Consider the following 22,412-nt stretch of genomic DNA (forward strand, 5'->3'; position numbering starts at 1 on the left):
GTCTTAACAAAAAAAAAAAACTTACCTTTTAGATTTGAAAAACTCCACTGATCATACACATGTATTATTGGCCATGTTTGCTTTATTTTTATAAACAAAATACACACACATATACAGTATATATATATATATATACACACACATATATATATATACACACAGTAGTTAACATTTGAAGTGGATCAAAAAAGTTAATCAAAGACAAGAACGGGTATTGTTCAAAATTCATGTATAACTTTGATGAAAGGTTTTGATCCACTTCTGTGTGATCTGTGTGAATGTTGACTACTGTGTGTGTATGCATATATATAATATGTGTGTGTGTGTGTGTGTGTGTGTACATAGACCGCATTATTTTGACACATACTTGATGAATAAGCTCTCACACACTATTAACAAAAAATAACTTTTAGAATTGAAAACTCCACTGGTCATTCACATGGATTATTGGCCTTGAAACTATTTTTCTTTATTTTTATAATTTACATATATAGTACAATATATATAGATAGTTAGTATATATATATATATATGTGTGTGTGTGTGTGTACTAGTGACAATGGTTTAATAGGATATGATTTAATAGTTTTGTCACTCACAACAATCTCCATCTTTCAGAAATGGCAGCTGTGACAAAATATGAAGACACAAAGTACTGCATTGTTGTCAAGAAAAAAAGTTTAAAATATAACAAAAACTAAAATCACATTTTAGGCATCAACATTATAAAGTACAGTAAGAAAAATAGATATTTTGAAATATGTTAATGATTTTTTTTATGAACTTTAAGTGAACATTAGATGACGGCAAAATAATCTAAATGTAAAAACAAAATAAATGAGCAAGCACAAATAATTATCAATTGATACAATAACTGATACGGTACAAATACATTATTTGTTGCTGAAGCATTCAAACGTATCTGGATTTTCTTTTTTCTCTCTATAGGAGGCGCTGATCAGTGCTTGGCTGCAGTTCAGTGACGGCTCCATGGCTCCTCTGGACCTGTACAACCCGGAGCACTTTGTTCTGACCGCTACTTCTCTGGATGAGGATGTGGTGTCCATACGGCAGGACGCTGCCAGCCAGTGGCCGGTTATTTCGGCGCGAGCCGAGGGACAAGGTCTGCTAGTGCACGTAGAAATGACGGTATGTGAAGTGTGTCAGAAATTTAAGCGGCGAAGTGTCCTAGCAGCTGGAAACTGCAACATCCGTGTGAAGTTCGGGCGCAGCGAAAGCGCCTTGAGGCCGGGTGACTACGGCCAAGATGGAGAGGACATGGACAACAGACCAGGTGACCGCAGACAGAACCCGTCCCTCCCGGACAGGACCGGAATGGACAACCACTACTATGGAAGCTCCATCTCAGACATAGAGGATGGTATCATGAGACGAATCACCACCACGACCAAAACAGCCATCATCAGAAGACCAGGTGGAGACAAGCTCTCAGACGACGGGAGCCAGTTGCCTGGCATTCCGGTCGACTTCTCGGACTTCCCCGCTCAAGTGGACCTTCCCCGAGGACATAACGTGGATGAAGACGACATTCAAATACCTCATGGACTTACTGACCTTGAAATTGGGATGTACGCTTTGTTAGGTGTCTTTTGCTTGGCTATTCTGGTCTTCCTCATCAATTGCATCTCATACACTCTCAAGTACCAACACAAGGAGATGTCAATCGAGGGCCAGGAGAGCATGAACCACGCTCACGACTGGGTGTGGCTGGGAAACGACGCCGAACTTCTGGAGAGCCACGCGAGTTTGTCTCCACAGAGCGACGAGCACATCACCATTATGGACTCCAGCTTAGGAGGGTTAGAAGAAGGGAGCCACCTTCTCAACGGCGGTTCTATGCAGAAGAACGTTCAAGGCCAGGTGCACAGAGGAGCCGACACCGCCACAGTCTGCACGGGGAAAGACAGCAAAGGCGATTCGCCAACGACCAAAAGGAAACGTGTGAAGTTTACCACGTTCACCACCATCCCAGTGGAAAGTGTTAGTCCGGCAAAGGAAACTTCGGGAGTCGATCCTGACGATGACATTAAGTGGGTGTGTCAGGATGTTGAGCTTGGCGACTCCAAGGAACTACGAAACTACATGGAAAGACTAAACGACAGTGTTTTAAAGGAAGTGGCTTAGTCGAATCAATGTGTGCTAACTGAACTCACCCATATGCCTTTGTAAAAGAGACAATTACGAGCCAGGGAACAACTGCTACATAAACCTTACTGAACACAACACTTCAGCCATTACATAAAGGATGTCTAGCGTTCTTGTGGTTTGACATGACAACAGTGGGACAATGTCAAGACTTGTGGCAAAATATGCCTTTTTAAAAGATGAATCAAATCTTTTTTGTATATTCATTTATATTATGTTCTCTATTCTCCTCATTTTTTTAAAATGATTTTATTTTAGCACCTTTTGTAGTTTAAAAAAATAAATAAACCGTATTTCCAGGCTTGCCAATGCTCTGCACTCACTTATGAGGCTACAGGACTGTACGCAGATGGTGACATGTAGATTAAGGACTGTAATATTAATGAATCATTGTAAATAAAGTGCACATAGAATGGTTTGGATTTTTTTTGCCTTATGAGTTTTATTTCTGTCCAGTGTACTGCTTGCTGGATTCTGGATATATTTAAATTATTCACCAAGAGACCTTGAGTCACCAAGTTTGACATTTTCTTTTTTGGCCGCTTTTTTTGTTGGTAAAGAATGTCTCAAAACCTTTTCCTCAGCCTGAGCGGTAAACATGTTATTCAACCCAGTACTGCCTAACTAAATCAATTACACAGTTCCTCAAGGCTGTTTAAATTATACTTTATTTCCCAAATCTCAGTTATAACCTTTTGTAGCTTGAAGAGTCGGAAACAAGCTGTTTCAGCTGAGATAGGAACCTTATTAAAGTACTAAAGGAAACTCGGCTCAAGTCATTTTTTGACCATGGAGATTTTCAGGGTGTAGGAAATCAATTTTAAATTCAAAACAATTAAATCAATCAATTCTAATCTAATTCGCAAGTCCAAAGATGCCAATATTTATGCAGCATATGATAAGAGTCTTGCTTGAAAAAGGCCAAATGAATTCTATAATGGTTGTACTACATGTTAATGTGACATTTGCACCGCAATCCTTCAAGCCAAAATATTGTAACCTTTCACTACACAAATGCCAATTATTGTCTAATTAACCTATAGTATATACTTCTTGCAAGTGCTCAATGGTATTTTCTTCTCAGTTTTATTAATGGGAAACTATCAGTCTTCAGTGAAAATCATTAACAGCCTCTGAAAGCAGACGGGAAGGACGAGATTCGGCACTTTTAACCAATTAAACAAACGATAAAGAATCAGTGTTATTGACTGATTGCAGGTTTAACTAAGACAAACCGAGAGCAAATTTTGTCATTTTATTTACTGCACCCAAAATGGTTAAAGTATATTTTAATCAATTACATCCATCCTCCAAACCACTTTATCCTCTACAGGTGCGGTGAGCAATCTATGGCATTGGTACACGGAGGGATAATGACCGGCCCTTGACAATAGAGGTGTATGTATATAATTTAAATAAATTTCCTCGAACTTGAATACGGATGTACATTTTGAGGTAATCATTCCTCATATTCACACATCATATTTTATTAAAGTTAGGAGCTGTAACTACTATTAAAGTGAGATTACTTGTTCTTTTCAGTGACGTTAAAATATATATATTTTTTTGCCTTAAATAGGGACTTTTGGTCATTACACAAGAATATTTCACCGGCACTCAATAACCAACAAAGACTGTATAAATACCAAGACGGTTCACTTATATTTCTATGAATGGGAGAAAGTGCAGTGTGCTGCGCAATATGGAATAATCAGAATAATTACTGCATCTGCCATTAGACACTCAAGTTCCCATAGAAACAGTCCTGAGACTCGTGCTTAGGACTGCACGTGCGCATTGGCTTTACCAACCTGAAATACACTTTTTTAATGCTATTTCAGCATTAGAAACAAGTTTTGAGACAGTTCATGTCAGATTGCTGATTTGAAATATATTATTTAAATGTGAGTTTGGCAAGCATTTTTTTTAATTTCCCCATTCAAGTAGATTAGAGTTGGTCTTGCATGCCCAAAATAGCTGCTGGAGGCATTGCAAACATGGCAGCCAAGTGAACTGACTTTCCCTTGAGCATAAAACATTTGTTAACCAATTAAAATCAAGTATTTTAGAGAGGCGCATAAGGAATAGATAATGAATAATGGACAATTATCTTGATTTAAGATGTTGATTACTATATTGAAAAATCCTCTCTCTAACATTGGTGTGGAAATATAATCTTTAAAACAGGTTTAAGTAAAAGTGCCGAGGTCCTGGTACAAGCGCTTGTTCATTTTTAAAAGAAAATACAATTCATCATTTACTCACCCTCATGTTGTTTCAAACCCATATGGGTTTCTCGTCTGTGGAACACTGGAAAAACCCCCCCTGAAAAAGCCCTATGAAAGTACAAATAAAAAAACTTAAAAATGTCATGTTTAACAACAATGTCAAGTGAAATTTACTAGTAATTCCTGGGTGATAGACAAATTTAGTGTAGTAAAGCCATAGCTTTGCATGAGTGACAGTTTTGAGTTTTGAGACAATGTTGTCAAACCTGGTATGACACGTCATAGGTGAACACGAATGATGGAGAGCTACCCGGCTTCCGAAGACTTGGAATATAGCACACAAACCCTGTGGTCTGCTTTTATGCTCCTGTTTCTGACATTTTTGAGCTTGGCAGCGTCTGTCCTCATTTGCTTTCAACGTATAGAGCAGCAAAATCATCCAGCCAAGCATCTGCTTTTGTGTTCCACAGGTTAGGATAGTTCACCCCAAGTTTCATTTTTGGGTCAACTAACCCTTTAAAGACAGTCTGAGTAAACTAACAGCCCACAACCACAAAGTTGCTCAGATTTGACAGAACTTTGGAGAGTTGTTATTAAAAACAGGTTCTGGTATAGTCTCGCACGTGCAGAGCTCTCTTGTAATTATCAGTTATTCTGCTTTTGTTTTTCAGATTTGTTGAATACGCACCAGTAGCGTCATGTCTACACAATTACAGTTGCTGCTGTGAGATTATTGATCTGGTCTAAGCCTAATGAAAACAACCGTATTGAATAAAGCCAAAGTGTACAACATTTCTAATCCCCGTTTCTCCTCCTCTGCCGTTCCGCTTCTCTCTTTTATCAGGAGTATCATATCAATCACATCCTCTTTCATTGCCTGAGGCTCCTCTCTTTTCCTGTTTCCGTCTGACACTATCGCGTCTTCTGTCTTTCCATGACACGCACACAGACAGTTTTGTTTTCTAGTATCCTGACAAATTTGTGTACAGTCTCCCTGCCATTAAATTTGAATGCGTCTTTAAGTGCGGCGAGATGGATATATATGGGGAGCGTGTTGTACAGGGGTTTTGTGAACAGAGGTGTGAAGGGCACTTCAAGCTGAGCTGACTAGGGGAGGAATAATCTATGGCACAGAGAGGGAGAATGACTGATGGATCTCTGGCTGTAATTAACACATCTTTTATAATCACGTCTGCTCATTTTCTGGCATCATCAGCAGGGGGGAGCATTTCATTTCAGCATGACTTGTAACATAAAATCCTGCTCTCCATTTATATACTGCCTTTTTTTTCTTCTTAGGCATGACATGTACATCTGTCAGCCTCGGCTGAATATGTTGAGCTCAGGATCATCAGTCCCATGTAAAGGGTCAAAGGTCTGCTTGGTTAGCATGGTCATGTTAGTCCCTGCTGGATGATGCTGTAACTACACCATCTGGCAGCATAAATCATTTTAATCCACTGATGGTATGTGCTGTAGCCTATTCTGATCACATATATTTGTTTAGGACCAACTTCAAAATTCTTAAAAGTTTCATTCCCTGCTGTTTTTTTTTTATGAGGTTGAGTAAATGATGACATAATTAGTTGATGAACTATCCATTTATCCAAACTGTATAGTTCTCTGGTGTATCAATGTGAATTTTAGTGGATGTATAAAGTCAGTTCTCCAAGTTTACACAGTTCACAATTTTGAAATAAATCTAATTGTTTTATCATTCAAACCAAACAAACTTCTTTTAGTAAAATGTAGAATGTAAATACATTCAAATACTTTTTAAATGCGGCGTAAGACAAGTTCAGACATATAATCAACATCACTTTAGAAGTTTACCCAACTATGACGGCCTTTGCTTCTAAGAACGACCGGAAATGTGAAAAGGGTCCATTGTCTCATTTGGAAGGCTGTGCCCTTCAGAGGTCCAAACATTATAAAATGTACTGTTATTCCCCGTGAGCCTTAAATTATTGTAATTTCGTTCTTACCGAATGTAATGGTTACTTTTCTGAAATGAAGCAGCCTTAATAATTAAAGCCGCAGACAAAGCCGACCTCCGGAGGGCGCATCATTCCAAATAAGACAGCGCCGTGATTGACCGTTTTACAACACTGTCAGCAATTAAGGCTATAATGTGACTGATTATGAAGGCACGTGTGAACTTGACCACACTTTCTCTTATGGCAGATCGGCTGATATAAATATGCCAGAATGAGTAACAGGTTTGCAAAATTAGCCGAAATTATTCTCTCACTCAATAGGGGCTAGCTAGTTTGCTGCCAACAGTTGGATTGTAGTTATTCTATTAATATGGTAATCATATTTCCCATAATTTCAAGTATAAGGATTGATTTAGGATCAATTAGAAAATCCTGTTTATGTCCTGTACACACACACACACACACACACACACACTGTACAGCAGCAGAAGGTCAGGTCATGTTCTGCTGATATGACACTCAGCCTCTTGACCTCTATGTCTCTTGACCTCTCACCTTCTGGTACATGCATATTTACAATATCCCACAGAGCAGCTTTATGGTTCACAGGCATGTGCACACATAAGAACATAATATCTGTGAGGTCAATGTCTCAGATCAAATGTGAAATGCAGTCAGCCATGCCAGATGTACTGTGTGGATGTAAACATGTCAAAAATGCTAACGTCACAATCCCTCTCTATGTATATACATATACACAGTACATATATACACATTGATGACGCATAGTTTATGCATTATGGCAATCTGTTTATTTACTTATGTTTTACAATTAAATTAGACACTTTTAATTGCAAATAACATCCAGCAATGTTCATTAAATTATCATCTTTAAATTAGCACTGCACGGTAAATAAGCCATTAATAGTAAGAGCTCTGCATTAGAAGCCTGTATGTTCAACAATAAGATTTGCCATGTTGAATGGTGTATTAAGATATTTTCAAGATAAGGCATATAGGCAATCCTGTTTTGAGACATCTTTCTCTCTTACAAGACAAGAGGGGTCATATTTAGGAACACTGACCTTACAGAGTCACATGAAGCATCCATCGTTGATCTACTGTGCTTACACCTTCAGCTCTTCTGCTGTTTAATAGAGCACAACACTGTAAAAAACATGGAGGCGGTAGAAATATATAGGCTGTGTCAACAGTCTGACTCAGAGCGAGGAAGGAAAAGAGCGGTGGAGATCAAACAGCTCGCTGGCGGTCACAGTCTTAGGAAACGACTCGTCATTCGAGATATGCTTGGGCGAAGAGTGATGATGTTCTGATTTCACGCTCGTCTGATGAAATCAGACAAATGCAATTGAATGGGAGAGATCACAAGGTTTGCATACGAGCTTGGAAAATGAAAGCTGTAATAAACGGGCGACTCGTTTTCAAACGGCTCTCTCACAGACACAAACACTAGAGGTCAGACGCATTTTATTGAACAACAACCACAACAGAAAAAGAAAATGTAATTTTAAACAAAAGCATGAAAAAAAAAATCACAATTTCACTGCACAAACTCAATATTGATCTGGTATGATCTTAGACTCTTTGGGGAAAACAGAATCATTTTGCATATTTAAAAAGCTTTAACACAGTATTTATTCATGCCCAGTTAAAATGAATGATGCCCATTTCTCCTACCACGTTTTTTTCACCAAATTGATCTCGGATTCAAACCGCTCTACTGTTAATACTGTCCGTCAAAACACATTTGAGAGGATTTTGATCACTCTTGTTTTGAACTACCTAATGTAAAAGTGTAAGGATGAGATAAAAAAAATTGCATCAGTTGCAACAGTCACGTGGAGCAACTTTTGTCATTGAAGGCACAAGGTGTAACTGCTGAAAAAGTAAAGCTCAAACTTCAGGAAATACCTGTTTGTGAAAACGCATACAAAGGACCAGCATAGAAGCATAATGGGAGTGTTGTATTTTGTGGCTTGTGGTCATAGCGAAGACAGCAGACTTATTAGTTTGCAAAAACTGCAGCGAAAAGGAATGTCGTTGCCAAATGTGCATAAAAATGACATCAAGCAAGACTCCCTCTACACAGCTTGATGATATTATGAATTTGAGGTATACAAGGATGTATCATAAACCTGCATGTAAAATTCATGATTCTAAATCCTCAATTATGAATGTGATTTTTGCTTGAGATTAGTGCAAAGTGATTTCACTACATAACCTCATTTTGACGACAATCTGAGCTTGAGGTTTGTTGTTCATCAAAAAACGTAATCTTGAAAAGCTCATGAATCATTACAAACAAGATGCGGGTGTTTCCAAAGGAAACACTATTCACTTGCATTTGCAGAGATATTCTTGCTGTAAAGGTGCATGCATCATGATATCAGCACACTTTGTGCAAATTCATAATTTCTCATATAATAACCATTATTAATTATATTACAACTTATAATTAAAATGATTAAAAACAAGCTAATGGAAAACTAATGCCTGATAAAATATCTAAAAGTAAGAAACGCTTGTAATGCCACAGGTTTAGTACCAAAGTTAAACGTAATCAAATTGTTAAGCACGCAATTATGCATTTGATTATTTCATTTAAAAAGTATTTTGCAATGCAACTTTTATCAACTACTTCACACTGATGTTCAGACAATAACTATATGGGTTCCTTGTGATTCATTGTCTACACATTTGATACTGTAGGAGTAGCCAGACACTTTTGGCATTTTAGACACCAGCCGATTATTATTAACAGTATCTCAAAATACAGCCAATTTGTACTGTATGTATTAATAATTTAAAATGAATAAAGTGACCAAAGATACACCATACAGTGCAAATTGTGCCTAAAAAAATGTTTCTCGTTAAAAAAAAATGTTTTAAAGTACCACAGAAAGATACCATTTTAAATAAATTTGAACAGGAATACAGTCTTACCTTTTTGAGCATAAACCACGAAAAATAAAAGGTTCAATAAATATTCAATTCAAACTGGCAGTTAGTTGTACAACCCATCGTAAACAATTTAAAAACCACCTTCAATTTATAAATGAATTCAGTAATATCGTTGACAGTGAAAACAACAAAAATCCCAAATTGTGAATAAGTGTTGTTCAAACGACACACTACAACAAACAAGCATTTCATTATCCAGTTCGCTGATGGAGTGAACGATCCTCATTTTCAACCATTTCATACACAATATTTTAGTTAATTATTGCGTAAGTTTTGTGTTTTGTTTTCTTTCAAGTGTTTAAAGGTGGCAACAGAATGGCCAGAAACACAGGGGGATTCAAGTTGAGTCAAACATTTCAAATCCTACCTCATTTTTCGAAATACTAAGAGGCTTAAAGTTTATCACATAGTTGGTGGTTGAGGAATGGTGAAGGTGAGAGTTTGGCTGATGATGAAGGGGGTCATGAGTTGGCCAGAGACTGCCTGTGGTTCCCTGCTCTGGGCTTCTGTTTGTCATACTTCACAGACACAATGAGGAAGACCAGGAGTGTGACTCCCTGGATGGCGGCCAGGAGGAAGAAGTAGTAATTCAGTGTGCACCCGTTGATGTTACCTACAGAGAGAAGAAAAGGCGAGAAAAAGGAATGTGTAAAAAAAACAAGTCACTTTGATGTGAATTTCACAATACCAATTTTTCAGTAGTCTAACAAGCACAGACACTCTTTGGAGCACAGAGATCTCTCTACCTTTATACTGGGTGAAACGATCAATGATTCTCATTTGATCAATAAAGTATTGAGTCTCTCTCTCTCTCTCTCTCTCTTTTATAAATTAACAAACAAAACGGCAAATCAAGGCAAGATTTTGTATTTTTTTATTTTCTGTAATTATTATTAATGATGATAATTGCAATAAATAAATAACATAGTTCCTGTGGAAACCTCCAAAAATGCTGCTTTTCAGGAAATGGAAAAAAAGGTTGATATAGTAGCTTTATTAATGGTCAGACACTTACATGTGTCACTATATCATTCAAATTTGACCAAAATCAAGCTCAGGTTTTCGACCAGCGAGTGTTTTGTCCGTCATAAGAACAGAGGTAGTTCTTCGCATTATGTTTTCATCAGGTTATAAAGTTTACTGTAGCTACGTGGACGCTCATTTTTTTTTTTTTTCATTTGGCCAAAATCCCATGTTATTAAAAATGAAGTGCTTTGCACAGGCTTTCTAAAGACAGTATTGGCTTAACTCGACGACAAATGCAAGACAAGACACTCCACTTGTCATAAGCAACATAAGCCTTATATATGCGGTATACACTCACCGGCCACTTTATTAGGTACCCCATGCTAGTAACGGGTTGGACCCCCTTTTGCCTTCAGAACTGCCTCAATTCTTCGTGGCATAGATTCAACAAGGTGCTGGAAGCATTCCTCAGGGACTTTGGTCCATATTGACATGATGGCATCACACAGTTGCCGCAGATTTGTCGGCTGCACATCCATGATGCGAATCTCCCGTTCCACCACATCCCAAAGATGCTCTATTGGGTTGAGATCTGGTGACTGTGGAGGCCATTTTAGTACAGTGAACTCATTGTCATGTTCAAGAAACCAATTTGAAATGATTAGAGCTTTGTGACATGGTGGAAGTAGCCATCAGAGGATGGTTACATGGTGGCCATAAAGGGATGGACATGGTCAGAAACAATGCTCAGGTAGGCCGTGGCATTTAAACGATGCCCAATTGGCAGTAAGGGGCCTAAAGTGTGCCAGGAAAACATCCCCCACACCATTACACCACCACCACCAGCCTGCACAGTGGTAACAAGGCATGATGGTTCCATGTTCTCATTCTGTTTACGCCAAATTCTGACTCTAACATCTGAATGTCTCAACAGAAATCGAGACTCATCAGACCAGGCAACATTTTTCCAGTCTTCAACTGTTCAATTTTGGTGAGCTCTTGCAAATTGTAGCCTCTTTTTCCTATTTGTAGTGGAGATGAGTGGTACCCGGTGGAGTCTTCTGCTGTTGTAGCCCATCCGCCTCAAGGTTGTGCGTGTTGTGGCTTCACAAATGCTTTGCTGCATACCTCGGTTGTAACGAGTGGTTATTTCAGTCACTGTTGCCCTTCTATCAGCTCGAACCAGTCTGGCCATTCTCCTCTGACCTCTGGCATCAACAAGGCATTTCCGCCCACAGAACTGCCGCTCACTGGATGTTTTTTCTTTTTCGGACCATTCTCTGTAAACCCTAGAGATGGTTGTGCGTGAAAATCCCAGTAGATTAGCAGTTTCTGAAATACTCAGACCAGCCCTTCTGGCACCAACAATCATGCCACGTTCAAAGTCACTCAAATCAACTTTCTTCCCCATACTGATGCTCGGTTTGAACTGCAGGAGATTGTCTTGACCATGTCTACATGCCTAAATGCACTGAGGTGCCGCCATGTGATTGGCTGCTTAGAAATTAAGTGTTAACGAGCAGTTGGACAGGTGTACCTAATAAAGTGGCCGGTGAGTGTATATATATATATATATATATATATATATATAGATAGTGTTTCTTGAGTAAAGAAAATGCTGTACTTATTCAAAGAACCAGTTCTTTATTTACCTTTGCATTGCAAACAAGCAGATACGGTCCAAAATGTGTGCGGCACTTCATTCACAATAAAGGTTGGTGGAGTTATGAGGTTTTACGGAGAGTTTGAGGATCCAATGGAGTTACAAGCTCTTTTTATTACTTTTCATTGGTTAGATTTTTGCAAAACCCACACACAGACATAAAAGGGACATACAATTATGATTTATGAAAAAAAAAGAAGAAAAAAAAGATATATATACCCGACAGTGACAATATACTGTTTCCTTTATTTTGGACCCTTTGGTCATTTTTATCAGTTTTCCATTAGTTACAAACACTTGTCCTTAAAAAAACAAACAAAAACATTATCATAAACAGCGTTAATGATAATTAATTACAAGCAACTAACATCTTCAACAGTGTAATTAGATTACTGTCCTAATTACTTCCTCTAAAAAGTATTGCTTTATTTATTACTAATTATTACTGTAACTTTATTTACAGGGAGAAAGTTACATTTAAATTTTTTTTTTTATCATTAGACTTTACATTTTGATGTTAAAACCACTTTTGTTTTAGAATTATTTATAGAAGTCTATACAACAATTAATGCATTTACATCAGAAGTAACCAATTAAATTACTTTTTAAATGACTTCCCTTACTTTTTCAAAGTAATCAAAATTGCAGTAATGAATTACTTAGTAATGCATTACACCCATTACTTATCATAAAGTATATCATAATGTATTGTTATCATCTAAAATAAAGAATATTGCTTTTATTTTCTTTAACTGATACTACTTAACATCCTTCCTTAGCTCACTTGATCAGAGGAGAGATTTCTGATCAATTATAAAGGCATGTGTACAGGTAGATGAAGAGAAACTGAACATCTGTGACATGCTGCATTCATATGTCAAAAGAAAGCAAAAAGCATATGTTTGTGCTTGTTGGATCCCCTGAAAGCAACAGAGCGAACAGGCAATCTGCTTCCTTCATACTACCCTACAGCGGCAAAGAGCTTTAACTGATAGCATGTCGGTCCGCACTGCTTGTAAGCATCCATTGCAACCTGCAAACCCATCTGACTCTGGTTTATTCAAGCAAAACCTAAACAAGCATTCCTTCTCCATCCAATCTCTCCTTCATTTCCCCTCTCTATATAATGCTTGAGAGCAGACAGAGGGTTTACACCAATACTTACAGGGGAACCATAAACAAAAAGCCACATCTTCACAGGATGAAGGAAGAGCCTATAATTCACCATCTTGGGAGCTTAAGCGAAGCACACTCGCTCGGATTCGGCTGGAATTACAGACTCTGAGCCCTCGGCCCTAAACTAACTCTCCTGTTGTTTAAGCCTCTGACTGCTCAGGGCCATTATAGTCCTGGATGATGACTGTGCGTAGTATTAAATTCGACTCTCTACTTATGCTAAATTCTGTACACAAACACACAAAATCTGTTCACAAATGCATCCTGTATTATGAATCATAAGTCTGAGCCTCTCTCTCTCTCTCGCTCGCTCTCTGAGCTGATGAAAAAGCTGCTTAACACTTTAGATCTGTTCAGAAGAGGTGGTCAAACCTCCAGGGTTAAGGACCATCAAAGAGAAACTGTTAATAAGTAGTTCTGCGAAGGGGCTGTCAACTCTCAGGGGTGTTTCAGAGTGGCCAAAGCAGGACCCTGTAGCACTTCTTAGCATTACCTATATTGCAATGACTAAAAACGCATAACCGTAAGAATGCATTACCATTTAAATAGATGTATTCACATGCACACATCTTGCTGAAATAGGCTCATTAATTAGAACAAGGTATTACACTTTACAGAGGGTTCTACTTTAGTTTGAAGATGTCATTAGATGCAAACAAGATAAAGCATATTTTTGTATCAACAAACTGAAGGAAAGAGAGCTGAAAGGAACTGAAAAAGGTCAGCTGACCCTTGAGGAACATCGTGAGCAACTCCATTAGATACAATTATCCACGGCCTCGAAGAATATTACTGGCAGAAGATAAGAACAGCTTGAGATGAGGCACTTCAAGATATGAAAACACTGACTCATAACAGTATGGAGATGCAATGCATTGCTATTCTAAACATGTGCGGATGAAGATCCCGAAGACAACATTTGATTAATCATCAAGTATAGAGGAAGGGTTGAACGCTTTCAGATGCTCTCAGAGATCACGTCCCTTCAACTCATGCAAGTTCGTGAGTAGTGTAACCATATGGGAGGGGTGTCTATCCTGCACCCTTGCCATAGAGCAGTGCTTCTCGAACCTGTCCTGGGGACGCCCCACCACTGCACATTTTGCTTTCTTCCCCATTGAACACACTCAATTCAAGTCTTGTCATCTCTACTAATGAGCTGATGAGTTGAATGTGTTAGATGAGGTAGACATCCAAAATGTGCAGGTTTGAGGCATAGTGTCCTGTCAGCTGTTCAAATATTCACTAGGGTGGTCATTTCAATTACTTTGCAAATATCTAAACTACATTACATCACTACTAAATAGAAAAACTGAAAGACACTGAGGGCCAGATGTACATTTGCGAACGCAGCATTAATAGCGCCATGGCCAAGATGCAGAAAGCGCTTGATGTGAAACCGCAGTGTGCGTGTTATGTACCAAACCTGCAGTTCGTCAGGTAATCCGCGCCTGTCCCCACCCACTATACCGCAAATTTCACGTATTTAAACGCGCAATTGAATGGGCCTCCTCCTCTCACTGCTGATGCTATGACTGTTTGAAATGATCCTGATGCCAATAATTGTAATGTAGCGAGGAGTTTAACAACTGTTGAAATGGAATGTGAACGCTGAGTCGGAGATTCGATGTCATCTTTGATTTCTTCCAGTAACTGTAATATTGCGTAGCTGCTTAATCTGTAACGCTTAATGATAAGGGTGCTCCGATTGATCGGTCGCCGATCATAATCGGCCGATAATTGCTTTGGGATGTGTGATCGGCGGTCTCTATAAAGGCCGATCCAGAAAAGCCGATCAGATGACGCAAAACTCGCGAGACAATTTTTTTACGCCCTGGTAAAAATGGCTTCACCGGTCTGGCAATTCTACAACAGGGCTCTCAAGTGTCAAGCATTGAGCGTGACAGTCACTCATTTCGGTCTTTTGTCACGCTCTCCCGCCACACATTGTATTTCTCACGCTGAAAAACTATTTGTAATATATTTAATATGCCGCAGCGGCCAAAACTCTGGCCGGGCAGCTCTCACTGTGGAACCGGCATGAATCAAGCACGTTTCCTCTGGTGTTGTCATAGACGGGTGTTGTTCGTCGAGCTACACAATAGCCAATCAGAAAATAGCACTATTGTATCTAGGTAAGATTTAACGCAACAACCAATGACAAAAATGTATCCAACGTTTGTGTTTTATTTTGTGATTACACTGGAATGAATAAAGTCCGCAACGGCGATAGATTGAAGCGCGCGTCCGAGTGAAGACTGTGCAACCGATCGCCGTGGCAACGAGCGCACAGCTTGAGTTCAAAAACACATTTTAGCGCTAGATTTCTTATTTAATAGCGAACTAAATGAATGATCTACTAAGTTAACTGAAGATGTTTTATTTATTTATATTAGGTACATGGTGGGACAGACTTCACTGGATCTAAAAAAAGAATCAATCTAACCATAGATGTGACCAGCAGTGGTGGCTTTCTTAATCTGTTTCAAATAATTTTGCAAGGGTTCTTCACACACACACACAAAAAAAGGTTTCTCTACCTCTCTCTTCCTCTCTAAATGCCCACAAAATCTGACTAAGCATCCCAGAAAAAAGCAAAGTTATTGATACAGATATGGAAGTTAGTTTTTGTTTTGTTTTGTTTTTTGTTGCTGTGCACTTTACTACCTGTGGTCCTTTAAGTGTATTAGAAAAACTGATGGCTGACTGACTCAAAACATTATTTTGGCTATAGCCTTTTTTGTTGCTGTTTTTAGTTTAAAGTAGTCTAAAGCTAAATTTAAAGACTCAGATGTTCTGTCTTTTATTAATTTTATTTTATATTCTACAGGAAAGTTGTATGTCAAGCCCTATGCTGCTCCCAATAACCAAGCTGCTATGTTAATACATGTTGCTTGCAAATAAATACACAGGTGTCAATTCATTATGCATTGTCTTCTCTTAAATGTAATACTTAATGTACATTGTTGTTAAATATAGTTTAATAAGTAATGCTACATGATAAAAAAAAAGAAGTCTTCAAATAGACCCTGTAATCGGTGATCGGTATCAGTATCGGGTGATACAGCTTCCAGTAATCGGCGATCGGCCCCAAAAATCCTGATCGGAGCACCCCTACTTAATGATTTCGTTTTCACTCAACTGAAAAAGTGTGATTTTTGTGGCTAAAATCTTTTCAGCTCGTCTCCTTAGCCTATGTCTTCGTCTTGCTCGGATTACTGCAGCCATTTCACCAGGAGGCATATGCCAGGAAACCCGCTTCCAACGTTACACCTGCTATTAAGAGGCGGATAATTTTCAGCGCAAAATAGAGGCGCGCTTTCAGCGTCTTTTTCTGTACATAACGCGGAATACATAATTAGGCGCAGTTTATGCTTCCACTCCCATCTCTTTATGTGACACTCCCACTTTCCCCTTGACCACCCCATGAATGCATATGCATGACACGAAAAGCGCATTTTGCCATTTTCAGTTCCCGCCACAGGCAGTCTGCGCTTTCATCTCGGTGCGTCCCGTTCGTACATACCTTGCCATGGTTTTATGCGCACCTTGCGAAACAAATACGCCTGAAGTGAGCGCAAAAGCGTTAGTACATCTGGCCCTGTGTGCAGAATTTGGGCCCCAGTCTTGGATAGTGTGAAGTCTTGTTTGAGAGCGCCAGATGTAGCACAGAAGTAGAAGGCCTAACTATCAGAGCCATGGCCTTGCCATGAGTTTACTGCAGATGTTCACACAGGTTAGGATCCAACATGAACCTATCCCATTCCTGTCTCAATCCCCTTCCTCTTCACTGTCTCAATCCAATAAAAGTGGCAAGCCATGTTATGGCTACAACAACCTCTTGATCAATTTATTTGCTGCTTTAAATATACTCTGTAACAGCAGGTACTCCCCAATGACAACAAGTGTTACAAGCAGGTTTGACAGAGAGAGCAATAGAGCTCGGGATCTTACTGCCCTCAAGCAAGGGGAAACAAATGCCCCTGTCTGTGAAAAACGCTGCATTTACAATACCCACATGCCAAAGAACAGCTAGGAGCAAAACAACAATCAATAGCCTCAAATGGTCCCCATTCACACCAGAGGCTACCCCAACTCATGGAAAGTAAGAAGAGTAAAATATTGATTGCTATAGAAACCGTATTCGCAGCAGCGCCATTTAAGATTTTTAAACGGGAATGAAAGCGAGATAGACATGCATCCCTTCAGGAAGTTGTACTGTTATTTAATGTGTTTTTTTATTGTTCTGCTGACAAAACACAGCAAAACATCTTTCCAAGAAATTTCAGTAGACAAAAAACTCCAGATAACATGAGCTGTAGGCAATGATAAAATATCTAGGTAGGAGCTTTATACAGGTTTTTTTTTTTTTTTTTTTTTTTACACAGCGAATGCCACTGAAAACACGGTAAGTCTCCCTCACAGCCTCGCTTTCAAACCTGTCATGCCACTGCTCTGAATAAGGTCTATTGTGATATTTTGAGTGCACCCCCCACTCCATCCACAGTGCTGTGCGTTGGCGGGTGACGCGCCTGTTCTTCCTATGCTTCTGGGAGATGACATGATTTAACATCAGCGCTTGGCAGAATGTGGAGGTGCCGGTCGCCTCCCTGAAAGACAAGGCCGTAAAGAATACTCAGTCAAAGGACGGAGTGGGAGATATATCATGGCGACACACTCGGGGGAGATTGCTAGCACTTCCCACAGGAAAGTGGCAGCTGTCTCAGATTTGGTGGCGTTTGGGCGGTAATGGAAAAATAAACATTACTGGACCACAACTGCATGTTCCTGACATGAATCTCAAACAGCAAAGGAAGGTTCAGAGAAAGTTGTCGGAAACAAAATGTTAAATCTTGCCCTAAGAAGAAACAGGTAAACACTGATGAAACTCATCCAGTCAATCTTCATAAAAATCAATCTTGCACGTTCTTCTGCATGCAAAATTAAATAAATATATATGTGTATGTACATATGTGTGTGTGTGTGTATACAGTGGTGTGAATAAGTTATTACCCCCATGCTAAAGTTGCCTAAAAAGAGGAATAAAAAATCATCTTTTGGAAATTGATCTTAATGCCTTAATTAGAAAAATGAGGAAAAATCCAACCTTTAAGGACACCAATTTTCTTTGTGTATGAATAATGTATCATAAATAAATAAATGTTCTTCCTTAAAATACAGGGTGCATAAGTCAGGCCCCCCCTATGTTAAATTCCCATAGAGTCAGGCAGATTTTTATTTTTAAAGGCCAGTTATTTCATGGATCCAGGATAATATGCATCCTGATAAAGTTCCCTTGGCCTTTGGAATTAAAATAGACCCACATCATCACATTCCCTTCACCATACCTAGAGATTGGCATGGGGTACTTTCCATCAGATCATCTTTCAATGCAAATCAAACCAGCTATTAGGCTAACTGAAATAACACCATGCCAATCTCTAGGTATGGTGAAGGGATTGTGATGATGTGGGATATTTTAATTCCAAAGGCCAAGGGAACTTTATCAGGATGCATATTATCCTGGATCCATGAAATAACTGGCCTTTAAAAATAAAAATCTGCCTGACTCTATGGGAATTTAACATAGGGGGGGCCTGACTTATGCACCCTGTATTTTAAGGAAGAACATTTATTTATTTATGATACATTATTCATACACAAAGAAAATTGGTGTCCTTAAAGGTTGGATTTTTCCTCATTTTTCTAATTAAGGCATTAAGATCAATTTCCAAAAGATGATTTTTTATTCCTCTTTTTAGGCAACTTTAGCATGGGGGTAATAACTTATTCACACCACTGTATGTATATATATATATATATATATATATATATATATATATAGTACCGTGCCAAAGTCTTAGCTATGTTAGTATTTTCACCCCCAAAAAATGGTTTTAAGCCAGTTATTTATATATTTTGCTGTAGTGTATCAGTGGGAAATAATAATAATAATACCTTTAATTTATAGGTGGAGTAACACCCAGTGACTCCATACAGCATAAAAGCAAGGCAGCAAAATACAAAGCTATGCAAAAACACAGACATACAGATCAAACACTCAAGTCACTAAAAGCTTTTCTAAACATAACTTTTAATCTGAGCTTTAAAAAAGGAAAGACAATCCAGCTGGCGAATGTGCAATGGTAAATAATTCCATAATTTTGGCACTGAACAGCTAACAGCCCTACCACCGAATGAACTCAACTTGAAATTTGGAACTGTCAATAATTCTGAAAAGATGATGTCAAAGAACATGAAAGAGTATACAATTGAAGAATATCTTAAAGATAAAGAGGAGCCAAATTATGAAGAGCTTTGTTGGTGGAACAGCAAAATGTTGCAATGGATATACGATAACGAACAGGAAGCCAATGTGATTGGAAAAGAATTGGAGTTATTTCATCAGAGGTACGTGAGTGGGTAACAATCCTAACAGCTGTATCAGTTAATTAATTAATAAAATAATTAATTTTTGGTGCATTACTACATTAATCGCACATTTCCTTTTATTTTATTGTCTGTTGACTTATTTTAGAATAATGGTTTCACTGGGTATATCCAAAACTTGGACTGGTAGTCATGAATTTTCCATTTGCCATTTTCCATGTAGCCCCAACTCAGATGGATCATTTGCTCTCCAGCGTTAAGGTCTACATGCCCTCATTTCACGTCCCATTGCACATTCAGTCTTATATGGCAGATACACCAAGATAACAGCAGGCACCTGGAAGTCTCACTCTATGAGGGCCGGCAACTGTATTTGTCTTGCTGCGGGCCCTCTGCAGTCCATCATGTAACGGTTTTATTAACCTTTCCTTGGCATGTCATCCCGTATGACTTACATGATCCTCTTTGTGTTCATTTAACAAATATTGGTATTTATCATGTGTGCTTCAAAAGGGTATACCTGTCACATGTGAGGGCTTATCAGGGATATTTGGTGAAGCAGGAGCATTAAAGATGGAGTAAAGGGGGATGTAAGGGAATGAATCTGGCCAACACAACACTAATAGTGTGGTAGCAGGCCTTAACCAGTCTTTCAAATGAATCAACTGAGACCTTTTATCCATTTTTAGTGGAGTGGAGGAAGCAGGGAGATGCGAGGGGGAACATCAGAGGAGGAGGCAAAATAAGAGAGATACAGATGCACAATAAAGGGATAGGAAAATAAGAAAAGTTTGCAGATATGTAACCCGTGGAAACCACATGCTTTTGTATGTGCACTCCGATTATGCTTAACTGCCAGATGTGTATAGTCATGAGAAAATTAGTTTTATCAGTGAGTAAAACCCAACTGCCACACCTTTTCATTCTGCACGGAAACAAATTTGAAAAAACAATGAATTACCAAACAGGTAATACCAACAGGTATTACCAACACCCCATGTGTCAGCCAGAGTGCGACAGAAGTATTAATCCCATTCATTTTTTTACCCATAGGTATTTTTAAAAAAGTCTTTAAGGATTATAAGCCATGAACCAAATCAACCAGCTACGAGGTGATTCACAACATTAAAAACTTTGATTTGAATCAAAACAGTATTTGAAAATCCTACTAAAAGACAAAAGTTCAAGACTGTGTACTTAACTTTAATGAGGGAAAGAACTACAATCCCATTGAAGCATTCGAAAATGATGGAGAAATATAAAACTACTGATTTAAAGACATTGATTATATTTTTGAAAACTACACACACGTTTCACTATATTAGTGGGGACACTTAGACTTCCATTGATTCATATCAGTTTAATTATATTTTCTATTGCCTAGTAACCCAACCCCTACCCCTTATACCTACCCATCACAGAACACGTATACGTATTACGTGTGTGTGTGTGTGTGTGTGTGTGTGTGTGTGTGTGTGTGTGTGTGTGTGTTCCATCATTCACAGTGCTTCATAGGAGAGGGAGGGGATTAAACAATTATTTTGGCCCAATTTGTGATTCTGTAATTGGAGGACATTTCTAGTGATGTAGAAAATAATTGTGTTAAATAATCTGAAATAATGCAGCCTGATGGCTTCGACAAAGGCACATTCAATCGATTAACAACCTCAAAAAAAAAAAAAAATTACACACCTCAGCCTAAATCCATACTTTTAACCATCCATTTCCACTAATTTGTCCTTCAATCCTCTGTTTCTCTCTTATACACAGAAAAAGCTCTTCCACTCAAAACACTATTTGTTCGACTCTTATTGTCCAACACAGATTGGCCAGCACACACGGACAGACTTGCGCTGCACTTGAGCTGAGAGTTCAGGAAGTGTTTGCCGTGCTTCCTCGCTCCTGCTGAATAATACATACTGCAGAAGTAAAACAATGTGCTCAGCAAGGCAGCCATAAGCTTCGAGGAGGAAGTGTGTCTGCTGATCAATAAAACTCTCCAAACACATTACTACACAGCAGACTGAGGGGACAGATATTGGTTTAATTAACATAGAGGCAAGGTTAGAGACAGGAAGGAAGAAAGGAAAGAAAGAAAGTCATTAGAAGAAAAATTGTGATTTTAACTTTTAGACGTTTTAGTTTTAGAAACTTTTAGTGGGTTTTAACTCTTCTAGTATTTAAAAGGACAGCTCACCCTAAAATATACATTCAGTCATCACTCTCCCTTATTTTATTCTAAACTCAAACTGCATGTCTTACTTCCTTATGAGGAAAACAAAAGGAGATCAGGTAGAATAGTCAGGTAGAATGTTCATGTGGAAATTTTTCCATACAATGTAACTGAATGGTGACCATGAGCACACAGATCATACAACGCAGATCATAAATCAAAGGATATTGTACACAGCAAACACACTGGAAGTACAGTGACGGAAGTGCCTAGTTAGTTTGGTTGTGATTTGTCTTAATTAATTTCTCATTGCGTTTGCTGACCACGCACTCCTCATTAGAGACACAACAGGCTGCCAAACACTTGAGTTGCCAATTACGTCCACAAAAAGACAAAACAAGAGCTGCCCATAAAAGACATTAACCGGCCCCATAAATGTTTGGCAGCCTGAGAGAGAAATGTAGAGATTGAAAAAGTGAAGCTTGATTTATTTATGTGGAATCATGGAAGGAGACACTGGAGAAGAAAAAGACAACAAGATCCTATTTACTTTAGATTTTCAGTTTCAATTGATTGTTTCAATTGCCTGTTTTGTATGCAAAACCTATTCAATGAATCACTTTTGTTACATTGAAAAAACTTCTAGTAGAATTGCAATAGGGTCATTTACTCATTCAATTAAAGTCTCTTATTCTCACCAATGCTCCAATTAGTTGATCAAAAATACGATA

General features: G+C 38.5%; 2 protein-coding genes across 2 annotated transcripts in view; one reads left to right on the plus strand and one right to left on the minus strand.

Annotated features, from left to right (window-relative positions):
• Positions 1-2,588, plus strand: part of si:dkeyp-14d3.1 (transmembrane protein 132C) — a 433,321-nt gene extending 430,733 nt beyond the window's left edge. The window contains exon 9 of the mRNA XM_056246615.1: positions 949-2,588. Coding sequence (XP_056102590.1) covers positions 949-2,145 — 1,197 coding nt within the window. The 3' untranslated portion in view covers positions 2,146-2,588. The remainder of the gene's footprint in view (positions 1-948) is intronic.
• Positions 2,589-9,641: 7,053 nt separating this feature from the next.
• Positions 9,642-22,412, minus strand: part of slc15a4 (solute carrier family 15 member 4) — a 69,532-nt gene continuing 56,761 nt past the window's right edge. The window contains exon 9 of the mRNA XM_056246618.1: positions 9,642-9,926. Within this exon, the coding sequence (XP_056102593.1) occupies positions 9,775-9,926 (152 nt within the window). The 3' untranslated portion in view covers positions 9,642-9,774. The remainder of the gene's footprint in view (positions 9,927-22,412) is intronic.

Source organism: Rhinichthys klamathensis, unplaced genomic scaffold (genome assembly GCF_029890125.1).
Source record: "Rhinichthys klamathensis goyatoka isolate OS25496 unplaced genomic scaffold, OSU_Roscu_1.1 h1tg000040l_1, whole genome shotgun sequence".
Lineage (NCBI taxonomy): Eukaryota > Metazoa > Chordata > Actinopteri > Cypriniformes > Leuciscidae > Rhinichthys > Rhinichthys klamathensis.